The sequence below is a fragment of the Maniola hyperantus genome, chromosome 3 (assembly GCF_902806685.2).
Source record: "Maniola hyperantus chromosome 3, iAphHyp1.2, whole genome shotgun sequence".
Lineage (NCBI taxonomy): Eukaryota > Metazoa > Arthropoda > Insecta > Lepidoptera > Nymphalidae > Maniola > Maniola hyperantus.
In genome coordinates this window covers 15,288,596-15,313,730 of record NC_048538.1, presented here as the reverse complement: position 1 = coordinate 15,313,730, position 25,135 = coordinate 15,288,596, and the positions used below count along the sequence as shown (strand labels likewise).

At 36.7% G+C, this 25,135-nt stretch overlaps 1 protein-coding gene across 4 annotated transcripts in view; it reads left to right on the top strand.

Moving 5' to 3' along the window:
* Positions 1-25,135, top strand: part of LOC117996763 (uncharacterized) — a 441,299-nt gene that overhangs the window by 114,276 nt on the left and 301,888 nt on the right. For all 4 annotated transcript variants that reach the window (XM_069509391.1, XM_069509392.1, XM_069509395.1 and 1 more), the window contains exon 3: positions 22,200-22,310. In XM_069509391.1, the coding sequence (XP_069365492.1) occupies positions 22,200-22,310 (111 nt within the window). The remainder of the gene's footprint in view (positions 1-22,199; positions 22,311-25,135) is intronic.

Here is a 25,135-nt window from a genome sequence, read left to right as displayed (position 1 = left end):
AGATCCGTGACTTAACCAACATCGTTCAACGGGTTGCGAAGCAGAGAGTCGAGAGTTTAATATGATGTTTGTTTGAGTCAAAGAAAATGCTAAGTACGATAACGATTTCACTGTAGAAGCGTTGCAAGGCGTCGGATCAAGTGGCATATACATCATGCCAGCTCATATTTTTTACAACTTCAGAAAGAGCTACCAAAATCACCTACGAAAATCAATAGGTACAGGTACCTAGACGAAACATGGATATTGCAGTGAGTGCATGAAAATGCGACACCCTAGTACCAAAATACAATGGTACACATAACCATAACATGGGTAATGACTGCTCCCCATTTGTTGCTTGTCTATCTCCCGCCATTCAGGGGGGCATTAGCTAAAGTGGCCCATACGTTACGTGCCCTCTGCGTTTGATGCAGTAATGTACCGTGAAGATTCAGAGTTCTGAGTACCTATATGTAAGGGTAATGGCCCGGTTAAGATGATTGCTAATTGCTACTCTTAGTTTTTCTGGTACTCAAAGGCTCGTGAAGGCTATGGTAAAAGCATATCATCGTCATATTATACAATATCTATACAAAACCGTTAATCAGTAGGTACCCTAATTATAAACGTGAAAGTGTGTTTGTTTGCTGGTTTATTGGTTTGTTGGTTTGTCCTTCAATCACGTCGCAACGGAGCAACGGATTGTCGTGATTTTTTGCATGGATAAAGACCTGGAGAGTGACATAGGCTAATTTTTATCCCGGAAAATCAAAGAGTTCCCACGGGATTTTAAGAAAAGCTAATTCCATGCGGACGAAGGAGCGGGCATCAGCTAGTAAGATATAAGATTTAATAACAAGACTTAAGAATCCGCATCAGAATTCGAATAACATTTAAATCCCAAAGTTGGATTAGGCACCGACTGGAGGAATCGTGTTCTTTACAGCTCTATAATGGCGGATTGCCAAAGCGATGCCAGGGGAACCCTGAACAGTTGCGAAACTTTTAACAAATCCCCCTAGAGCTAGACTTCCAGCCAAACGTTTCAACTATCCGCTCTATGTAAACCACAGAAACTAATGTTTTAGTGAATTTTATTACTTTTGTTGTATATTATATACTGTCAGGAATTGGTTATTAGGTTGTTAAGCAACTTTGACCCAAGTCAGTAACTGGATGGGTGACTGACTTTGGAGGTCCTAAATAAGCCTTTTCGTTTCCTCCGTGCCTCGGGGTCAGAGAGCGTCCCAGCTATTATTATCTCTAACACCCGCCCCCCAATTGTGTAAGAATAACCATTTCATGGCTATCGCAATCATCAAGAATTCTGCCCTTTGATTGGCTGTGAAAAAATGTAAACAGCGAATCAACCAATCAAAGGGCAGAATTTCTTGATGATTGCGATAGCCATGAAATGGTTATTCTTACACAATTGGGGGGCTGGTCTGTACTATGTACCTACCTAAAAACCTACAAGTCGCACTTGACCGGTTTTTAAAATATTTTCCATGTTTTTAACGAAAAGAATACTTAACAAGTAAGATATATAGTTTGATAATTACCTACTAACACCACTTTGGGGACTTTACAGACACTAAATGAAGATAAGTCTAGCGGACTACATTATTAGAGATTTCGATCTCGTCTCGGGGGTGCCTTACCTTATAATTTGAATACATTTCCTTACAGTCTGGACCGTCGTTTGAATTTACTATTTTAGTACAATGCGACAAGGCTATCTTGGCGCGTGGCGAAAATTGGAACTAACGTTGTCGTCAAGTGTCCCCCGTAGATAGAGTAATAAAGGTAGATTGAAGTACTGAGTAACCGCGTATGAGATAACGATAGCACGACGTAACGATGAATAACACGACAATTATTATTACCATTGTTTAGTAGTCAATATTTGTACTAACCGATCAACAATATTTGTATTAAACGTTTTTTATGTGAAAACAAGTAAATAACTAATGAGAAATACAATTACGCCACGAATTCTCAAAGTTTGTTTTGCAACTAAAGTTGTAATCCTTCTATGTATTCTTGAACAAAACCAGTTACACGACAAGGGACAAAAAATAGGTTAGCTGCGTCTCAGTATAAATCACATTAGTAACTTTATCTGTGCTCTCTTTTTAGTGTGAATGAGAAAGCAAACGTTCCTGTAGGTATCTACCTTTATTACTCTATCTACGGTGTCCCCTTTCCTAAGCCTTTGTTCTCCAACAGCGCCCCCCTGTCAAAGTCATTCAAGTGTCAAGAGAGCCTTGTCGGACTGTAACTATGTAGCGGTGATAGTTTTTGTATGGGTCCCAGACCTGCAATAAAATGATTTTATTTTTTATTATTTATTCTATAGTGGTTAAGACCGTCGGCCTCCAAGTCGGGGGAATGAGATTCGATCACGTTGGCACCGTTGCTACGGAACCCTAAGAAATTGTTTTTTTTTACAAGATTTATTACAAGTCTAATTTAGGTCATAAGTAAAGCTATGATATAGCCAGCTCAACGTGGCGAAGTCGTGGACAAAATCCAGTCAATATAAAATGTATGACAGATCCAGCCGCGTTTTTCCATACGCTCGCAATCAATCATGCAGATAACTGTCGTTTAATAGATGGCCTCAGCTGATGTTTGTGCACTGTTCGTACGGCATACAGATTAAAATATCGATTTGGGTGCGAGTGGTTAATTGCTTAGGGAGGCTGGTGTTATGAGTAATTGGATTTGGAAGTTTGAACTTTGGGATGCTGTGGAAATACTGGACCTGATAAAAGTCATACATTTTTTAAATTCGTTTAAAAATGTATCACAAAAAAGTAAAACTGATATATTTTTAAATAGGAATTTTAACAATGTATCATACGAAAAGGTCGTATCGGACACTTTTGGGTAGGTAATAGATATTTGGACTTGCATTTTGACTTTTTTTCCATATTTGGAATCATGGCAATTACTTAGGTTCCTTCGAAGCGAAAAATTCATATCTAGGCATTACCATACCTAGGTAGACACTGAAAACAATATGCGACCCTGTCTGCCATTTTGTAGGCTATTATTTTCACCTCTCAACATTTTTCAGTTCAGTCGGACTTTTAAGCTAAGCAAGGCAGAATAATAATCATTGTGATCACTTACTCGAACTAGGTTTTAGTCAGCAATTTTACAAGGATTTTCATGAGATTACAGAAATAATATTTTTTTTTTTAAAGAATATTAGCCATGATAAAATGACTAATATTCCCCTTTCCTCTTCAACTAAGCGTCAGGCTTGTGCTAGGAGTAGGTACGACAATAGTGCAACGGGCGGGGTTTGAACCGTCGACCTTTCGGTTTTCAGTCCACTCTTTTACCGGTTGAGCTATATAGGCTCTAACTAACTGACAATCAGCTACCTATAGTACGCGACAGGTTGAGATGGAAATCGGGGTATAAGGCGGGGGGGGACCCCGGTTGTTATCTCGATGTGTCGCGTACACCTATTACCGTCCGAGAGTGAAAATTCTAGACCAAAATCTAAAGCAATTTAGGTTTGGAGCGTCAACGTCCATATTCATAGCCCGAAGCCGGTTTTGATAGCCTGTGATATATACGGCACCTGTTCAGCGCCATCTAGTGAAGTAGTAATTAATACGACTATGCCCGTACTCCGTTGGCCACGGGCCAGCAGCCAACGTCCAACGTGCGTTTTTTAGTTCGGCTAGTAAACGAATGTGTAATAAAGGACACGCGTGGGGTGATCAGTCTTGATTTATGCTTTTTTTCCATGAAAATTGATTTTTTTGATGGGAATGTAGGTATTGTTTGGTGTCGCTCTAAATTGAAAAGGGAAAGCTACTACTACTGTCTCTATTAAACTTTTTTTATAAAAAAAACTTTTCAAATGTATATAATGTGTATAATGGAATTACAAAGTACCTTCCTACTTCGTAGCTATTTCCTATTTCTATGATCAGGACACAATGTGCATGCTACAGCTATTAGATTAAGATCCTGTATTGTGTTTTTTCAATGTTTACTTTGTGTTGTGTGCAATAAAGTGTAAAATAAATAAATAAATAAATGCTGGGTGCTGAAAACTTTGACCGTGCCATTTACATTAGATCGCCAATTTCGGTTGTTCTCGAAGATAACCACTCCAATTTCTACAAAGGTGGTTATAATAGAGAGAGACATGTGGATAGCAGAGTCGTCAGTCACATCCAAAAGTCACCAGAACCAATTTGAGTAATGGAAAAACAAATTTCGCAAATGGATCCCTTTCATGCCTGCCTTGTGGATAATCCGTTTGTGTGTAACACTGGCGTAACAACCTCGCAGTAATTGGATCTCTGATGCGCTTTTTAATCTCTGTGCATATCTTTATGGGACGCTAATTTTGCTTTCAGAACTTGGGGGAAGGCTTTGGATTTTTGGTTGACGTTAAAAGTATCTACTGTTTTGACAAAAGTTATAGGGTGGGATTTTTTCGGAATTCGTAAGAATAAAATACTGGAATTTGGGTAGGTATAATCAACGATGTGTATGTAACACGTTACAATGCTTTGGCTCATATGGGTTATGTGCAATCTCTTATTTATAAGAATTTAACTCAGTGGCTAAGACGTCAGACTCCTATCTAAGGGGTCCGGGACTCCAAGTGTAAACATACCAGAAGTGATTTTAAATATTAATCACGAAGACCCGAGTTTTGCGCGTATAAGATAAATGGTTAGAGTTGCTATTTATTTCTTGAAATTGCTACTAAACTCTTTAGATTTTGCTTAAGAATTAATTCTAAACCATTGACATTTTATTTGTAAACAGAGGCACGTCAAAATGATAGACAAAATACTACAGACGTAACAGATAATATATAGCAGCTAATCCAAAGGTCTTACATGGTGAAATTGATTTTATTATATTTTAGAAGTAAAGTAATTGTAGATTTAAATAGAGTATAATGTGGAATTTTGAAGTGTATAAATTTAAAACTAAAGTTTAATCTCTATTGTCGACTCTATTGAATTTGAGTTTTATATGGTATCATTATACTTATGGAAAGGGTAGCCAAAGGGCTATAAATGGCTCTGCTTTGACGGTAGACATCATTAATTTTCCTATTTTTAAGAAGAAGCATTGTGACATACCTACAGGTACGAATATTGTTGATTTTATATTTCTATTGTTGTGCTATGTATGTTGATTTATGTATTGTTCAAATGTGTAATTGGTATTTCAAAATAGACACCACCGAGTTTTTTCTTGCCAGTTCTTTCTCTCGGTAGATAATATGCTTTTTACGAACTGGCGGTAGATTTTTCTTAAAGGAAATAATAAATTATTTAATGATAAAGCAATAAGTAATGGTAAAGATAAACTTTGATATGGAGGGATTTTTCCCTGAATAAAACAGTTTATTTCCTTATACAATCTTTTATTTTGTTTTCTACCTTCAACCACGCCCTAGCTTATTGATAACGAATTAAGGTTTAGGCTCTCAGTAGGTGATTCCTGACTCTATTGTCTCTATACTTCTGAGGCTAATCTAGCATCAGAAGTGGGATACGATATGGCTGAATTGTGCCTTTTCTAATGCAATTGTACAAGTTTCAGAAATACCGGCCAATTCGGATGGCTTTGTGAAAAGCCATCAAAGATGTTCCAACAGGCGTTGTGATGACTGACGGCCACGAGAGGTACCACAATGGACATTGGATACCCTAAATCTGGAAATCTTAATATGAAAATATGGTATGAAAAAAAAAAGTGAAAGTGAATTAAAACTTTTTTGCAAGACAATTTTTCAGGCAGGTAGGCCTTAGAAAGTTTTATTGCGTAATCATGGACCTATTAATACTCTGTGTAATGTAGTAACACAGTTTCATAGTACCTGTCGTCATTTTATTTGTTTTAAAACTAATTGTATTATAGAAATAAAGATGTGGGTACTAAATAAATAAAATTTTTGCGGGTAATTTTGTGTTCAGTATAGATGTTCTGTTTCAATGACTCAGATTAATGTTTGAAGGTGTTTAATCGCATGATGTCCCAGCTAGTAACACAAATCGATATTACGTAAATTAATGTTAAAAATTTGCAGGTAGTTAGTTGGTATGAAATTTTTATTAAATGATCATACGATAAAATGTGGTTAAATGTCAGACTGACCGAGCGGTGAAAAACTAAAGCAAGTTTGTCAGTAAATATTTACTGATGATTAATTTGTGTTCTATTTTAATTTACGTCTGACGTCTAGCCGTATATTCGTAATTTATATGATAGTGATGTTGACATTGAATCATTGAATATTGTTTTACGAGTGATGAGTCATCTTACTTTTTTTTTTAGTTATGTTCTTGAGGCATTTCCTATGTAAGTACTTCGAGAACGAAGTACTTTTCAGGTTGGCCGAATGGATGTATATAATTTATTTATGTGTTACATAATGACAGAGAGAAAAGAAGAAAAAAAAAGAACCAAAAAAAAAAAAAGAAAAAAAAATTTTTTTTGTTGTAATTTTGTTTCAAATTAAGAACAATACAGAAATACATATTGCATCATTCGTTAAATATTGATGATTCATTGATCAGAAACGCGATTAGCGTGGCCATTTTTGTAAATTTGCTATTGACTTTGCATCGGAGTTCTCACTCGCGAAACGTAGAGATGAAAGATTTGTGATACCTACCTACAATAATTAAGAAATTTTGTTGGAGTTTATTTTTGTAGTTTTTATATAAGGATAGGTTAGGCTGCTGATGTCTTATCCTGTTGCTATGCCGCTAAGTCTAGTAGCTACTGATTGTTTGATGTCATTGTTTTTTTATATATACCCACCGTTATGTAATGTGATGTAATCGAGCTGCCAATCCACACTTGGCCAGCGTGGTGGACTATGGTTAAACCTGAAACTTAAATTTAGAATATTGGAATTTAGAGATTATTGACTACCCACTTGTGTTTAATATTTTTTAATGCCGTATTTTGTTGTTTTGTTTGAATAATACTTTTGATTTTTTGACGTTTTTGATGTTTGAAGTGTTTAACTATTTTTGATATTGATTACTTCTTTGACGATCTTTTTAATGTAAATTATTTTTGTGGTATTTTTTGACATTTTAGTTTTTGATACCTACCTTTATGTTTTTATTTACGATCTTTTTGGATTTTTATATTTTATTGTGGAAAAATGTTTTGGTATTTATTTAAAAAGGAAGGTTGTTGGCACATCATTGGATGTGGGAAGCAACAAATGTTTTGTATAGTCCAAGGACTGATTGCAGATAGACAAAAAGAGATTGAATAGAAAATATTTTTGAAAGTAAATAACGATAATTAGATAAGTTTACTCTTTGATTATTTTTACTTCTTCTAACATAGTAGTTAGTTTTGTTTTGATATATCTTACATATAATTACTTTTTATATACCTACCCTTTGTTTTTGACTTTGGTACTTTAGGAGTAAGAGTCGATGGTATTTTATTATTTTTGCAAAATTATTAACTTGAAATTGAAAAAAAAGTTCTTATGATTTAACTTATTTTGAAATATTAATATTTTTGTAACTTTTTCATTTTGATGGTTCTTTTTTATGAAACATATTATTTTAAATTCTGATAATTTACAATTTGTTCAGTTGCAATTTTTCTTTGTTTAATATTCATCTCTATATTTTATTGGAATTTATTTAAAACTTTGATCAAATGTTCGATCAATGGGAAAATTGTATAGTGATATATGGATCAAAACCAATGGTGTTAAGGGACAATTTTATGATAGTTTACGATGTTGCCTTAAAACCAATGGTGTTGAAGGATATTTTGTAGATGATACTTTAAAACGTTGGAACCAACGGTGTTGAAAGTATTTTTATAATATCGCTTTAATACCAGTGGTGTTAAAAATATTTTTTGATATTGGTTTAAAACCAATGGGGTTAAAGGATATCTTGTTTGGAAACATTTATGTGCTGTGGCGAGAAAAATATTTCTTGTATTTTTGAGAGTAAACTGTGTGGTAATTTTGTATGTCACACACATGTTTAAAATGTTTTTTTAAATTTTGTTGGAAGCCACAGACATGTTGTTTGAAAAAAAAAAAAATGTTTTGATGTTGTTAAAAATTTACTTTACGAATTGTTTGTTTTTATTTTGTTGCTTCGAGAACGAAGCAATTGTCAGTTTGGCCGTATAAGATAAATGGTTAGAGTTGCTATTTATTTCTTGAAATTGCTACTAAACTCTTTAGATTTTGCTTAAGAATTAATTCTAAACCATTGACATTTTATTTGTAAACAGAGGCACGTCAAAATGATAGACAAAATACTACAGACGTAACAGATAATATATAGCAGCTAATCCAAAGGTCTTACATGGTGAAATTGATTTTATTATATTTTAGAAGTAAAGTAATTGTAGATTTAAATAGAGTATAATGTGGAATTTTGAAGTGTATAAATTTAAAACTAAAGTTTAATCTCTATTGTCGACTCTATTGAATTTGAGTTTTATATGGTATCATTATACTTATGGAAAGGGTAGCCAAAGGGCTATAAATGGCTCTGCTTTGACGGTAGACATCATTAATTTTCCTATTTTTAAGAAGAAGACCTACAGGTACGAATATTGTTGATTTTATATTTCTATTGTTGTGCTATGTATGTTGATTTATGTATTGTTCAAATGTGTAATTGGTATTTCAAAATAGACACCACCGAGTTTTTTCTTGCCAGTTCTTTCTCTCGGTAGATAATATGCTTTTTACGAACTGGCGGTAGATTTTTCTTAAAGGAAATAATAAATTATTTAATGATAAAGCAATAAGTAATGGTAAAGATAAACTTTGATATGGAGGGATTTTTCCCTGAATAAAACAGTTTATTTCCTTATACAATCTTTTATTTTGTTTTCTACCTTCAACCACGCCCTAGCTTATTGATAACGAATTAAGGTTTAGGCTCTCAGTAGGTGATTCCTGACTCTATTGTCTCTATACTTCTGAGGCTAATCTAGCACGCGCTTGTGAGTTTGAAAAATACTAAATCACTAAAACTTTAAAATGAGACAAATAGTTATTGTATTGGATTGTGTTTAGGTAGTATAACAATAACGATAAGTTTTTGCTAGCGTTCTGATTACACCCCGTATGTAGAAAAATATGATATTAAAAGGCAATTAATTTGGCCTTATTTCGAATGCTCAGTTACCATTGGTAGCGATGTTTAGTATGAATAAATCGTTGTTATATGAACAGACCACAATAGCACATTCATTGCTTGAATGTCTCAACGAGACATTATGGAAATTCAAATACGTACAGACTACTATTACATAGAGCTATATTGTGAGAGAGCTATGCTTGGAGTTTCTTTACGTGATCAAATCAGAAATGAGGAGATCCGTAGGAGAACTAGAGTAACCGACATAGCTCAACGGGTTGCTAAGCTGAAGTGGCAATGGGTAGGGCACATAGTTCGTAAAACCGATAGACGTTGGGGTCCTAAGGTGCTGGAATGGCGACCTCGTTGGAAGACCCCCTACTAGGTGGATGGACGACATCAAACGAGTCGCAGGGAGCCGCTCGATTCAGGCAACGCAAGACCGTGGCGTGTGGAAGTCCCCACAAGAGACCTATGTCCAGCAGCGGACATCTATCGGTTGATGATGATGATGATATGAGATATTTTCCCTTTATTCATTTTTTATTTATTTATTATTTATTATTTTGCCTTTATTCATTTTTTTTTATTTATTATTTATTTTATGTGAGTATTTATTCATCAGTTTCCAAGGAAGAAAACATTTGAGTTACTTATCTTTTACCTATTCAAATAGCAAAGTAGTGATCAGTCACGGAAAGGCCTTCCGAATAGGAAATTCGGAGGTTTTGAGATGGTTTTGAGAGTTCTCCATAAATGCTCCTGAAAAATGCATATTATCGTATGAAGATCATGTTTATGATAACAAAGCGCGGATTTAACTTGCAGCTCGCTCCAGCATGCGCAGGACTGCAATCTATACTAATAAATAAAATTGGAGTGTCTGTTTGTAATTTCGAAACAACTACCACATATTAAGCTCATATGGTTATTTGAACTGTACCATAACTGAATCACACGTTTTTAAAATTTTTGTCTTTCTGTCTGTTTGTCTGTTTGAACGGGATAATCTTTGGAACGGCTGAACCTATTTTGACGAGACTTTCACAGGCAAGTAGAGGATTAATCCGGGAGTAACATAGGCTACTTTTTTAACCGATTTTCAAAAAAGGAGTTTTGTTTTTCTACCTATATACACCGAAATCAGCGGCGGTAATAAAGTTTTTTTTTTAAATAGAGATAGCGACGCGAGCAAACGAGCAGGCGGGTCACCTGATGTTAAGTGATTACCGCCGCCCATGAAAATTTGCAGCACCAGAGGAACCGCCGATGCGTTGCCGGCCTTATAGGAATTTGTTGGTCCGCCCCTTGAATAACCCCATGTTGTAATCTAGTGGGAACACCACCGATGGGAGTTGGTTCCACAGTTTGCATGTGCGTGGAAAGAAGTTTATTGGTTGGAATATAAAAATGTTTCTATTTTCTATTTTTATTGATGGTATATATTTTAAACCTCTATAAGAACTTGCTCTGTCCATTCTAATTGACGAAAGACATCCAGTCCATTTTGTGATACGTCGCGAGCGGACGCTTAAACAATAAAACAATATCGCTTCTCCACGCCATTATTGTTCTACTCATTAGATACATTTTTTATGAAGAGCGATTGATTGTATCAGTTATTTCAATAGCTTGTTGGGGCTTGTTATAGTTTTTATTACCTACTTAGTAATATCAGTTAGTTAGTTAGTAGTAGTTAGTGAATATCAGGCGCGTTTAATTGTCAAAAACTGTACAAAATTGGACTGTAGTAGATAATAAAATTTTTACAAAAAAAATAAAAACCGACTTCGTTACACAAACACTAAAAATTGAAAAATAATTTAATTTATTACCGAATATATTCTGTATACAAGAGTTAATATAGTTCCATAATAATACTTTTTGGTGCCGGTGCCAATTAGCTTTAGCTGCGCGAATCGTCTAGACTTCATATTTTTATGGGACTCCACAATGGCACCTCATTGGCACCGACCCCAAAAAATATTATTATGGAACTATATTAACTCTTGTATACAGAATATATTCGGTAATAAATTAAATTATTTTTCAATTTTTAGTGTTTGTGTAACGAAGTCGGTTTTTATTTTTTTTGTAAAAATTTTTTATTTCACAATTTTTAGTGGCCCCATGGAATTATGCTATGACTGCTTAAAAATCTACTGTTTACTAAGCTATTACACTGATCGCGAGCAATTTACTCTTATCCGTTGAGGAGTTCCAGTATCTATCTTCGAAGATGTTCATCAGATCTTCACCAAATTGAAATGGGACCAACTTTGAAGTATACCCTTTCAAACAAAAAAAAATTTTTCAAAATCGGTCCAGGCGTTTTCGAGTAATCGGGGAACATACATAAAAAAAAAAAAAAAAAAAAAAAAAAAAAAAAAAAGATTCCGACGAATTGAGAACCTCCTCCTTTTTTTGAAGTCGGTTAAAAATGACGTGATTTTTGTATAGCGGTAGTTTACGGGGCTAAAATTCATTATTAATGAGAATAACTTGAAAAAGTCATTGTTTTTAGTCATTGTTAGATTTTTATGTTAAAAACTTTTTTTTTTTTTTTTTTTTTTTATCTTTTTTTTTTTTAATACAATAAAACTTAAAGCTAGCCTTATCTAATTACTATATAAATCATGACCGCGTGGAATGGTGCCAAGAATACTGGCTGCATTTCCGCGCTGGACAGCCAGGCTGATCCGCTGCGCAAAAAATGAGCCAGTTAAAAACTTGAAAAATATTTGTCGTTTACGCATTGTGACGTCATTAATCGCTTTCCGTTGCAGCGTGACGTTAATCAGTACCCATATTATAAATGTGAAAGTGTGTTTGTTTGTTGGTTTTTTGGTTTGTCCTTCAATCACGTCGCAACAGAGCAACGGATCGACGTGATTTTTTGCATGGGTATAGTTAAAGTCGAGTCGCTAACCAGTTATTTGGACTTTAATTTGTAATGTGATTTATGAAGTTGGTTACTTGTTTAATATATTATCTTTGGTGTAACCTAACAGTGAGGTTGTGACAGTCGTGTGAGATATGTTTAACAGACATTCCTACGGGTTTAAGAATGACAGCAGATCATCCTACGGGTGCAAGGATGACAGGAATTCATACTATTCAAAGGTAAAGGTAAAAGACTATACGACAGTAAGGAACCCTTCGTGTGCAAATCAGTCTCGCACGTGGCCGATTTTTTTGTCTATTTTCTTATAACTTTTGCCTGTAATTTAGGTTCCACATTATGTTAATTCCGTGTGATGTTATGTTTTACACGAAATTTTCTTTTTGTCTGAACTCTCGGATCTCCGTGTCTCGAGACTCAGTCCGCGACAGGTTGAGATGGCAATCGGAGTATGGGGCGGGGGGGCGCCTCGTACACCCGCACGTCACCCGCGCTATCCCGTACCGGGTTAGCGCGGCGGAGTGCGGGTGTGCGGGAGTTCCCTCCCCGATTGCCATCTCGACCTGTCGCGTACTGTACATGTTTATGTGCCGTTGACCTTGTTTTCATAATAACTAAATTGCTGTCTGCTAAACAAGCCAACTACATTCTTCATAACAAGCTCTGTCAAGTCCACGAGAAGAAGAGTTTTAATTCCCATTTCATAGAGTTTAGTTTGGTTTACAAGGAATTGTTAACATATCCTTACAGATAGCCTACAGGGCATAGGCTCAATTATATGAATACTAGCTTAGTATCAAATACCCGTCGCTTCGTCCACATAACAGTTATTAGAACAATTCAAGAAAATTGTTGTAAAAACTTTGTACCTTTCCTTAGTAAAACAAGGAATATACCTTATACTTAGTTACGTCCAGTCTATCTATCCGTCTGTCACAGCCATTTTAACTATAACCAAGTTTATTATTAAAGTAATAAACGCTATAGGTATACTTATATCTAGCTATATACAGGGTGTAACCAGAACGCTGGCAAAAACGAAGACGGGTGATACGGACGAACTAATGATTACTGATAAATGATACCACAATAAAACCCGAGAAAAATATATTATGAAAATCCTATAATTTTGTAATTGTTTACGATATATTGCAAAAAAAACATCTGACTGACGTTAGAGGTCAACAAACGTTGCATATTAAGTAGGCCACTCGGAGTCAGTTCCACGTCGTAGGCAGGGCATTGACCCGAGTTTTGCACTCTATACATTGCGGGTTTGAAAAATACTAAATCACTAAAACTACTACGGTACCTACTGGATTGTGTTTTAGTATAACAATAATGCTAAGTTTTTGCTAGCGTTCTGGTTACCAACCTGTATAGTACGTGACAGATCGATATGGAAATCGGGGAGGGAACGCCCCGCACACCCGCACAGCCCGCACGCTAACCCGGTGCGGCTGACCGCGGATGACGTGCGGGTGCGTGCGTGCCCGCCTCATACCCCGATTTTATAGTACGACGTATCGTATAGTACATGTATACATGTAATAGTACGAGGTGATCTCTCATCTGTCGTACCTACTATACGTAAACCATGAACGGATTACCTGCAGGGAACGTGTAGCTCCTTATGACAAAACATATAGGGGTCATAATGCATTGTAGACTTCGAGCAGTGGTTGACTTGGAACACCATCATTTGTCTTAGCACAGGTGGATGTTCGGCGAATGTATCTCAATCCTACGTAGCATACGATAGAACGGAGTGAGGTAGACACGGCCGTGGTATTACATTTTGTGAAAATTACTACCCATATCTAAATATATAAAAGGAAAAGGTGACTGACTGACTGACTGACTGACTGACTGACTGACTGATCTATCAACGCACAGCTCAGACTACTGGACGGATCGGGCTGAAATTTAGTAAGCAGATAGCTATTATGACGTAGGCATCCGCTAAGAAAGATTTTTGAAAATTCAACCCCTAAGGAGGGGAAATAGGGGTTTGAAATTTGTGTAGTACACGCGGACGAAGTCGCGAGCATAAGCTAGTTTCCTATAAAATAATATGTATCACAAACTCTGTGGTCCGTGTGAGCTACGTTTTAAGAATCGATATTCAAACATAGGAAAACAAAGCGGAGCGAGACCAATAATAATTAATCTATGGAAAACAACTTATTTGAAGAAGTGTGTTTGTTTGTTGGTTAGTTAGTTTGTTGGTTTGTCCTTCAATCACGCCGCAACGGTGCAACGGATTGACGTGATTTTTTGCATGGGTATAGATACCTAAATACATAGGCATTTTTATCCCGGAAAATCAACGAGTTCCCACGGGATTTTTAAAAAACCTAATTCCACGCGGACGATGTGGCGGGCATCAGCTAGTGGAAAATAAAAAATAAATACGTCAGGTTCTTTAAATCATTAGATCAAATCTTAGAAAAAAAAATCTGACCAAACACAGACATCATTAGTCTAAACTCTAAGGCAAAACTAAAATAAAATGTTTGTATCATTATTTCCCTTTAGGACCTTATTTTGCTATTAACAACAATCGAGTCAGCCCCGAAGAGCCATCGAAAGGGTTGCAGAAACACATCAATCAGTCCCTGACACGCCCAATGGCCAAATGGAAAATAAGGGACAAAGGGAACTGCTTACAAAGAAATAAATGGAAAAAAGTTTTTTAGCCATTGAAATTTGCTAAGTGAAATTGTCGGATTTTGTTAGGGCCAGTTGTATCAGCGGTGATAGCCTATAGCCTAATAATTATGTAGAGTAGGTCCCGTGGGAACTCTTTGATTTTCCGGGATAAAAAGTAGCCTATGTACCTCTCCAGGTCTTAAACTATGCCCATGCAAAATCACGTCGATCCGTTGCTCCGTTGCGACCTGATTGAAGGACAAACCAACAAACAAACACACTTTCACATTTATAATAGGGGTAGTGATTATCTTGGTGTCCGCCCATCTTGATGAACGTCCGCGTGGATACAGGTTTTTTTATTCCCGTGGGACTAAAACGGGATAAAAAATATGCCTATAAGGCTATGGAATAAGCTATCATCATTCCAAATTTAATCCAAATTCGTTCAGTAGTTTTTACTTAAAAGATTAACAATAACTCACACATGAAAACAAGCTTTCGCCTTTGTGATGTTAAGACTACTACCGACGCTACTCTGTGGATGGCACATTGTTATAAATTAGTTCACATACTACGCCCCAATCCACGCATAATATACAATACCTTGATAAAATGTGCGTATCTTATAGAAGTTTGCGCTTGAGTCTTATACAGAGGCATCTTGCTTGCTTTATGTCTGTAAACTTTGACACTTGCTTCGTGTTCAGAGCCTCTAGCATAAGTTTTTGACTAAACTAATCGCGCTACTATGAGCTGTTAACTTGCCAATAGTTCACTCTGCCACTACAACCACGTTACCACTAGCTTTTGAAATGAAAAATGTTGATTCGGCACGAATTTTCACGCAATAATTCACACTTGAATACCAGATTAGGTATACCCTATCCGCGGAAAGAAGAAATTACAACTCTACAGAATACACGCGCAGTTTGCCAATCACGGGTTTGAAATTTGTGTAGTCCGCGCGGATGAATTCGCGAGCATATAAGCTAGTCTATTATAAATGGGCAAATGTGTGTGTCTGTCTGTCTGTCTGCTAGATTTTCACGGCCCAAAAGTTTAATTGATCTTGATGAAATTTGGTACAGAGTTAGCTTACATCCCGGGGAAGAACATAGGCTACTTTTATCCCGGATAATCAAACAGTTCCCATTGGATTTTTAAAAACCTAAATCAACGCGGATGAAGTCGTGGGCATACTCTAATATTTACCAAAATAATTGGCACGCTGCGGGTTTATTCCGTAGTTGTAATCTCGCGTTAATTATCGTGCCGATCTCCGGTGATGAAGTGCTCTCCACGTTAGATTAGCCTTTGTCCGCTAATGATGGATGAAAGAGGGTGACTTCCAATTTGTTTTACTTTAAGGTACACGCGATAGCGGATGCTTTCCGTGGTATTGCCGCTATTGACTTGACTCCTGCTGCTCGAACAATTTCACGATCTTAATCACCTCTGATTGGTTGACGTTCGCTTACTATTAGCTACAATGCATTGTTGCAACAAGAATCGCACAAATTCAGCCAATCACAACAATTGAGATTGTAATAATGATTGATGCAGGTTTTACGAAATCGACCTACAGGTGTTCTAAAACAGGGTTGCCACTCGCCATACTTACGTATTTATGGGCCAAAATAAGATTACGATAATGTGGCTGTAAAACCGTTTTCATGCAAACTCTGCGGGCCCATAAGTTTAAATTTTTATTAATTAAAAGATTTTTATTTTTGGTAACTGGGTAAATAAAAAATATATTGTGGGTCCTAGGAATAAACAAGGTGGTGTCTGTGGACTAGTTTTTTTTAACAAATCAACTTTAGAATAGAATATGTTTTTATTCAAGTAGACTTTTTACAAGCGCTTTCGAATCGTCGGGTAGTTTTAATTTACCACTGGTTCGGAATGCCGTACTTTAACAGGCCCTTTATACTTTGGCCCTGTATATATTATTGGAGGTATGACAATTAAGTTTCTTTTGCATTATTTTTCTAAGATAGTAAAAGTTACCCCTGAAAACTTTTGACTTCTTGCTCGTCGAGTTTCGTCCGAAGTTTGCTCGCTGTTCGAGTGTGACATTTAAGCGTTCATTAGATGGTGATTGGTGATGTGAGACGAGTGCTTTTAATTAAAAATTTTATTTTTAATTTTAATTAAAAGTCAGTCTTTGATTCTTTGGCAGCGTATATTATGTAGTTTGGGTGTTCGATATTCGCTGAAAGCTTGTGACTGGTTCCATACACAGTTTCGGTAAGGTTTCACGGGGCCTCAGTTTAATTCGTCCGGGTTAATCTTGCTCGCCGTTCGTGTGGTCAGGTACCGTGGGGTATTGTCAAGCATTCATGGGACGGTGATGTGGGACGAGTGCTTTTAATTCGTACACGGCAAGTAATTAGCGAGTGTTTGAGATGTTTGTAAGGATGTTTGATTGTTTGGCTATGTATAATTTATGAGGGTGTAGTAACTGTGCCTGCGTAGATGATATAATTGGGTAGTTTAAGTGTATACCTATTAAGTAGGTAATGAAGGTACGAATAATTTAGGCACCTCTAACTTTTCCTTACAAAGAGATTAAATAGAGTGGCGGGACAAGACCGTGTCGTGTGGAAGTCTTAGAAATATAGTGTTAGATATGTCATGGAACAATTTATATTTTTATAATTTTTATAGTGTTTTACCTTCACTTCAAGGAAATTTCTAAATTATTTTCAATACATATCAAAAATTGCGGATCGGCAGGAATCGAACACGCGTCTCCTGGGTTCGCGACCGACTTCTGCCGATGCTGGGTTCGATTCCTGCCGGTCCGCAAATATTTAAAATTACATAGAACAATTGATCGAAATACGTTAAGCGTTTTTAATATTGTATATATGCTTATTTATTTATTTACACTTTATTGCACACAACACAAAGTAAACATCGAAAAAACACAATACAGGATCATAATCTAATAACTTCTTTTTTTTTTTTTAATTCAGATACAAGTTAGCCCTTGACTGCAATCTCACCCGGTGGTAAGTGACGATGCAGTCTGAGATGATAGCGGGCTAACCTGGAAGGGGTATGACAGTTTTTATTAAACCCATACCCCTTTGGTTTCTATACGGCATCGTACGCTAAATCGCTTGGCGGCACAGCTTTGCCGGTAGGGTGGTAACTAGCCACGGCCGAAGCCTCCCACCAGACGAAAACTGTAGCATGCAAAGGCGGCCTTATCGCTAAAGCGATTCTCTTCTCAGGTTATTTATTGTTATCAATAAGGTTGTTCTCATAAGATAAATATTTAGTTCTATAGTTTAATGTTTCCGGAAACCCTGTATATATCCCCTATATACTGGGGGGCCTCAGCTTTTCAGGCTATAATTGACACATTGAAACCGAAGCCAATTTGTCAAGTAGCTACAATAGGCAGCCTTCGCCAGGAAAGAAGACAAATGGACAGACTGACAGATACGACACAAAGATATAAAGTTGTTTGTTACGAGGCGTGGAACTGGCGACAGTGGGCGTTTGTTTAAATATATCAATAAGTAAGCGTTATATTTTGTTCTTCAAGCTTAAGCTAGAATCAAAATCTTTTAAATATATAAAAGGAAAAGATGACTGACTGACTGATCTATCAACGCACAGCTGAATCTACTGGACGGATTGAAAGAAAGAAAGAAAGAAAGAAAACTTTTATTTGATCACAATACTACAATAAACCTTAAAAGCTAATTAAGTCAATCTACATAATTAAACTAATAACAAAAAATTATAATAATAAAAAATAATAAAGTACGTGTGACCAAATATAGGTCTCCCACTCAGCATCATTTGGCTGAAATTTAGCATGCAGATAGCTATCATGATGTAGGCATCCGCTAAGAAAGGGATTTTTGCAAATTCAACCCCTAAAGGAGTAAAATAGGGGGTTGAAATTTATATAGTCCACGCGGACGAAGTCGCGAGCATAAGCTAGTTCAAGATAAGAATATAGTTCTAGTGAAATAAAAATCCAAAGCTACTACGGATGCTTTGTAGCTTTCGAATGAAAAGACTGTTAAAACCCAACTATCGAAATACCTGAAAAACGATAAGTTCCCACGGGATATTTGAAAACCTAAATCCACGTGTACGAAGTTGCAGGCATCAACTAGTAAGTTGTTTATAAGCAAGAAGTCCATGATATTATACCTACAAGGAATCAAAACCCCAATTTGCTATAACTCGCTGAAACAGACAAATCTGTATGGTGCAACATGCAGCATGCGATATGCACCGCCCTCCCTGTTAAACATGCAGCAAAAGCCAGCAACCAAGCAAGCAATACGCACCACCACCACGCAGCACCAAACAAATCCCCAAAAAACCCGACACCAGAGACAAGTTACAAAAGAAAAATTCCGATCTGCCCTTAACTAGCGCGCGTCTTGACGTTTGATAAAAAGTTGGCGATTTGGCTAGTTGGCACCATACCGAAAATTGTGTAAAGATGCTCGAAACAATTAAAAAAGGAAGACAATGGAATATGGGTGATTTTTTTGCAATATTATATGCTCGGAGGCAATCTTCTGAAATATGACAAAGGGAAGTGAGAATATCTCGTATATCAATTTCCAATAAGTATGGCCATTAATTTGGCGATATTTCCAAAAGATTTCACCCCCTCTGCACTGTGGAGCTATTATTTATGACGCATGCGTCCTGCGCCGCCGGAGGTCGCCGAAATCGCTTAGCAAAGAATAAAATATTAATAAAGATGCAACCATTTACATCAGCTCTGATAAGAATACCATCAATGGTCTACTGTGTTCACAAAACAGGTAGTCCAAGTCTAAGGTCATAGAGATTAGGGATTAAAATGCACAAGCCCGGCTGAGGCACACACACGAAAGAAACCTAAACTAATTTGTATCCTAAACCTTTTTTTTATTGCTGGGAAATGCATTTACGCACTCGCGATGCCGTGCATGTCGCCCGTGTCCCATCCTTCGCCTCGTCCACTAAGCCCTCTGCTAGTCAGAGGGATACGCGGAGAAACCTCCCCTCCTGCCAGGTCATTAGCCATAGCCAACAAAATCCCCGAAGAGAAATTATTAGCTATGTTACCGGGATGCACTAGCCCAAATACTGCTCTTCCCCTCGGACGTATCCAAAAGGGACCAGCAGCACCCAGGCACATTGGGAAGTTACCTGGCTTCGTATCCTAAGTCTATAAGCTAGCCCTAAGTAAGCTTAAGATACTGGCATAATTCAGAACTCACTACAATAAAGTTTAGCGTTATGAGCATGTATTTTTATAAACCTACACGATTCTTAATTCTTATAACCTATAGAAGGCTGAGTTGTAGTTTTTAATTTACATGTATTTAATAAACATTTAGATAAAAGTTTTTGCACGTAGGCTCAGTGAAGTTCTGTTCAAATGATGCAAATAGGTAGTGTTTATTTCCAGAAGATCATCTTTACAAGCTTTTATGAAAAGCCAAATCTGTCACCTGGCTCTCCTTCGGTTCAAAACGCAAATTCCACTGATTTAATAAGGATGATAACTCGTTGTACTTGTAAATAAGTTACTTATCTGGAATGGCTACTTTGTTGGATTAGTTCAATACAAGTTGGGCATCTATTTTAATTCTTTACTCTATGTCTAATATTTATCGCTTCTCCCTTTTATCTTCATCCAAACATTATACAAAACAGTCAAGCCTCCACATTTCTATTACAATAAGGTTCAAAATCCCCTATTTTTCTTATTTAAAGATATTTAAGGGAAATTCTAGCCATTGTTCGAGACAGTCGGTTCGGAATCGTCGCCCTTTGGTAATGAGTCGTTAGGAAGTAGGGCCAACAATTATTATTTATATGGCATCGTTTGTATGGTAATAGGGATTTCGCATTAATATTAAAATTTATGGGATTTATAATGCGGTTTTAATGAGCGCGGATTATTAATATTTTCCAAAATCTGTAAATTTTAGCCTTTAAATGGTCATACCTACTAGCTACTTATATCATGAATTTATTATATACATATATACAGTACAGGGTGTAACCAGAACACTGGCAAAAACGAAGACAGGTGATGATTATTGATATTATACCACAAAATAAACGCGAAAAAAATGTAAAAAAATCCTATAATTTTGTAAAAGTTTACGATATATTGCAATTAAAACATCCGACTGACGCTACAGGTCAACGAACATTGCGTAAGTAGGTCACTCGGAGTCAATGCCGCGTAGTAGGCGGAGCACTGACCCGAGTTTTGCACGTTATACATTGCGGGTTTGAAAAATACTAAATCACTAAAACTACAAAATTAGGCAAATGGTTATTAGTATAGGATTCTGTTTAGGTTGTATAACAATAACGCTAAGTTTTTGCTAGCGTTCTGGTTACAGCCTGTATATCTCTAGCTAAGGCTTCGCTCACCTTGTATACCAATCAAATAGAAGTAGGTACCAAATATTCGAAATAGGCAAGACTAAAGATTAGAATTATTTAAATACGGACGAACTAGCGGGCAACAGTTAAGTCATAAAAAAACGCACATAATAGTATACAATTATTAATCCAGTTTCTGTCGAGTTAACATTTTATTTACACGATAAACAAGAAAATTAATCTTTAACTTGAAACAATCATCGTTTAACTTGTCCAAGTTTATACAACGGGGAAATTGTTTGATCAGCGCAACCCAGATGTGACGTCATTTATCCAGCGTCATTCGCCGGAAATGCTTCTCTTTACCCTGACTGTTTCGGATATTAGATAATTTTTAACCTCTAAGACTGGGGGCACACGATGCGTTGCGGCGCCGCACCACAAAGATTTCACCTTATCAGCGGGCACACGAGCGGTGCGGCGGCGCCGCATCGTTGTTATGTCGCAGCGGCGCCGTAGCAGCGTTGGACAGTAACAACTGAGTGGTGCCGCTCCGACGTCGCACCGCATTCACCCCTCCCCGCCTCGTCTCGGTGGTTGCAAGTCCGGTGCGGCGCCGGAGCGCATCGTGTGACATGCCACAGATATTTCTATGAAAGACGACGCAACGACACCGCTCGCGCTCCGGCGGCGCCGCAACGCATCGTGTGCCCTCGCTCTAATAGTTTAACTGTATTTTGCGTAGTCTTAGTTATTTTAGGGATTAATTATTAAGAACTCTTTATCTATCTGTAGTTTTACAGCTATGTTACTTTTCTTCTCAGCTGGTGTTATTGATGATACGATATTGGATAGCTCTTAAATACCTTTTATATAGAATGCTATGTATTAGGATGGGCTGAAATTTAAAAGGCTGTAGTTTTATATCTCACTGGATGAATTTATCACTAAAATTATCTTTCTCTTTTTGTAGAATATCTAGGTTTATAGTAAAGAATTTTACTCTCTAAAGAAAACAATTTAACACTAACTTAAATTACGTAAAATTGTTATAATGTATAAAGAGAACTCACTAGCCTAATTTTCTATATTTTCTCTATAAATCTTCTCTCTAGTAAATGGTAATTAATTAAGCATTTTTGTTACAGGAACTTCTAGAAAAGCGCATCAAGCAGTTAGAAGATCAATTGGAAGAAGAGAAAAGACGAACGCAACGAGAGCGCATGGCCGTCACCAAGTTACAGAACAAATTGATAAAGGTATGAACTTGTATTAATTACTAGCTGATGCCCGCGACTTCGTCCGCGTAGATTTCAATCAATCAATCAATCAATCAGCCTGTTTGGGCCCACTGCTGGACATAGGCCTTCCCAAGAGCACGCCACCACACACGATCCTCCGCCTTCCTCATCCACGCACTTCCCGCTATCTTCTTAAGGTCTTCAGTCCAGCGGGTTGGAGGTCGTCCCACATTGCGCTTGCTGATACGCGGTCTCCACTCCAGAACACGTCTGCCCCATCGGCCATCGGTTCTGCGGCCGACGTGGCCTGCCCACTGCCACTTCAGCTGGCTAATTCGTTGGGCTATGTCGGTCACTCTGGTTCTCCTACGGATTTCCTCGTTACGGATTTTGTCCCTCAGAGAGATACCCAACATAGCCCGCTCCATTGACTGAACTTGTGGACCGCGTAGATTTAGGGTTTTAAAAATCCCGTGGGAATTCTTTTATTTTTCCGGGATAAAAAGTAGCCTATTCCACTCTCCTTTTAACAGCTATACCCAAGAAAAAGAACACGTCGTACCGTTGCTCCATTTCGACGTCATTGAAGGGCAAGCCAAACAAACACACTTCCGCATTTATAATATGGGTAGTGATTTTTATGCCCGCGACTTCATCCGTGTGGACTACACCAAACCCGCGGTTAGTCCCTGCGGTTGAATTTTTAAAATTCTTTTCAATATTTAGCGAATGTCTACGTCATAATAACTATCTGCTAGCCCAATCCCTCCAGTGGTTTGAGTTGTGCGTTGATAGATCAGTCAGAAAAATCCCTTGTTATAATATCAAACTCAGCAGGATACAACTAATTTTCCTTAGCAATTTATTAATCCTAAGATTTGAAAGGGATGGAGTATCTGTATTAAAATTGTTTGCATTAGGTATAGGATTTTCCACGGGAGATATTTCAAAGTATGAGAGCTTGATTGATTCTTTGTTTACCGAAATCGGGGAGTACTTAGGGGTAGGGAAAGAGGGAAGGGGGAGGGGGGTATAATCCTTGCCCCATTGTTTAATATTTCCTTTCAAATTGAAACAATTACTCGGTGCCTTGTTTACCGACTTGCTAGATAGACCTACCTGTAAAAGAAAGAAGAAGGGATAGAATTTATTATTATTATTTATTATTCTCTAGAAACTAATAGTTAGAAGTAAAGCCTGAAGTTTATTAAGCACTGTCTGTATAAGAATAAAATTAAGAATAAGAATAATTTATTTTGAATTTTGAATTTTGAATTTAGACACAAGAAACGAGTTTTCTACCCTCTGCACTAGGAAACTAGTATAGATAGATTACTACTATGAGTTGAGGTTATTTCTTGGTTATTTACTGAATAGGTACCTACTTGGCACATTTCCATTAACACAGACCTCTACCATATGACGTTAAACGTTTTGTACTTGTCAATATTAGGCTTCTATTAATTAATACCTCTCTCTGGGACTAAGGGAGAGGTTCGTATATATACCTACGTCTCTTGGCGTAGGAAATCAAAGAATATCGTCCTACCAAACATACGTTTAATCGATTATTGCCAAAAATAAATAGGTAAATGAATAATTCTGTCAAAAATATTAAATAGGCATTGATAAAAAATACACAACACAGCGTAATAAATTTTAAATTTTTTCATACGATACTCCCAAAAAAATTGGCTACGAAAAGTTTATATTTATTTGTAGTGTAACGTTTCCAACGGAGAGTGTTGAATCGAAAATAAGCCGCAACAATAAAAAAATTAAAACATGGCGAATTGTTTTTATCTGCCAACTCGTCTGGCTGATCAAACCCGATGGGAGATGGCTATGGCGCAAAATTGATTGGATGCGTTTTCATTGTAGCTTATAGGTACGATTACGTTTGCCGATTAGCCGAATTAGCCGAGGTTTTTGATCAATTCCAAAAATGGAGGAGGTTTTCAATTCAGTGCGTTTTTAAAATTCGTAAATCTAAATCTAAACTTTCTGTAATTTTTCTTATTTCTTTGGTCTTTTTTAATTCTATTTACAAGCAAGTATGATTTTTGCAAACGTTTTTATAGAATTGATCACGTTGAGATTTAGGAAAATGTTCATTTTTTCAGCAATAGTAGGTAAAAAGGTGGTTTATACAATTTTCTGACCAAATGCAGTTATTACATAATTTTTAATACTTACTATGACACTTATTTTTTAAATAAATAGACAATTACACCGAGTCGTGATTTTGGGTAAATTGCGAGATCATTCTTTAAGATTTTTATTGAAATGATTAGTAACACTTTGTTTTAATTTAGAACTAAAGCATATGGACGAACCGAGAATAAAGCGGAATTCGAAAAAATGAAGCAGGATGAAATGTTTTTTTATCTTCCGCCCTCGCTTGGCTCATCAAACCCCGATGAGAGTTGGCTGCGGCGTGAAATTGATTGGAAACGTTTTCATTGTTTTGTCTACGTCTTCCGGTTATTAGCCGAACACGGATTTGGAGTCGAATTTTCCTTTCTGAAAAATAAAGAAAACATTTTGTTTTTTATACAAACCACCAACCACCACGCAACACAAATCCTCAAAACACACTTGACACACTTTTCGCTCTGACACCGGAGCATCCTCAGGAAATGTAGACCTTACACAATGTTTTTATTTTATCATAAATTCGTTACAATACTTTGCAATTATTGTGCATTGTAAGGTCTAAATTTCCTGAGGATGATACTCGAACTAACGCTCGAATCTGGTCTGTTATAATATTACAAGTGAATGTTGGCACCTTTAGACCACCACATTATACCATGGACATGACAGTTACGCTCATAATACAT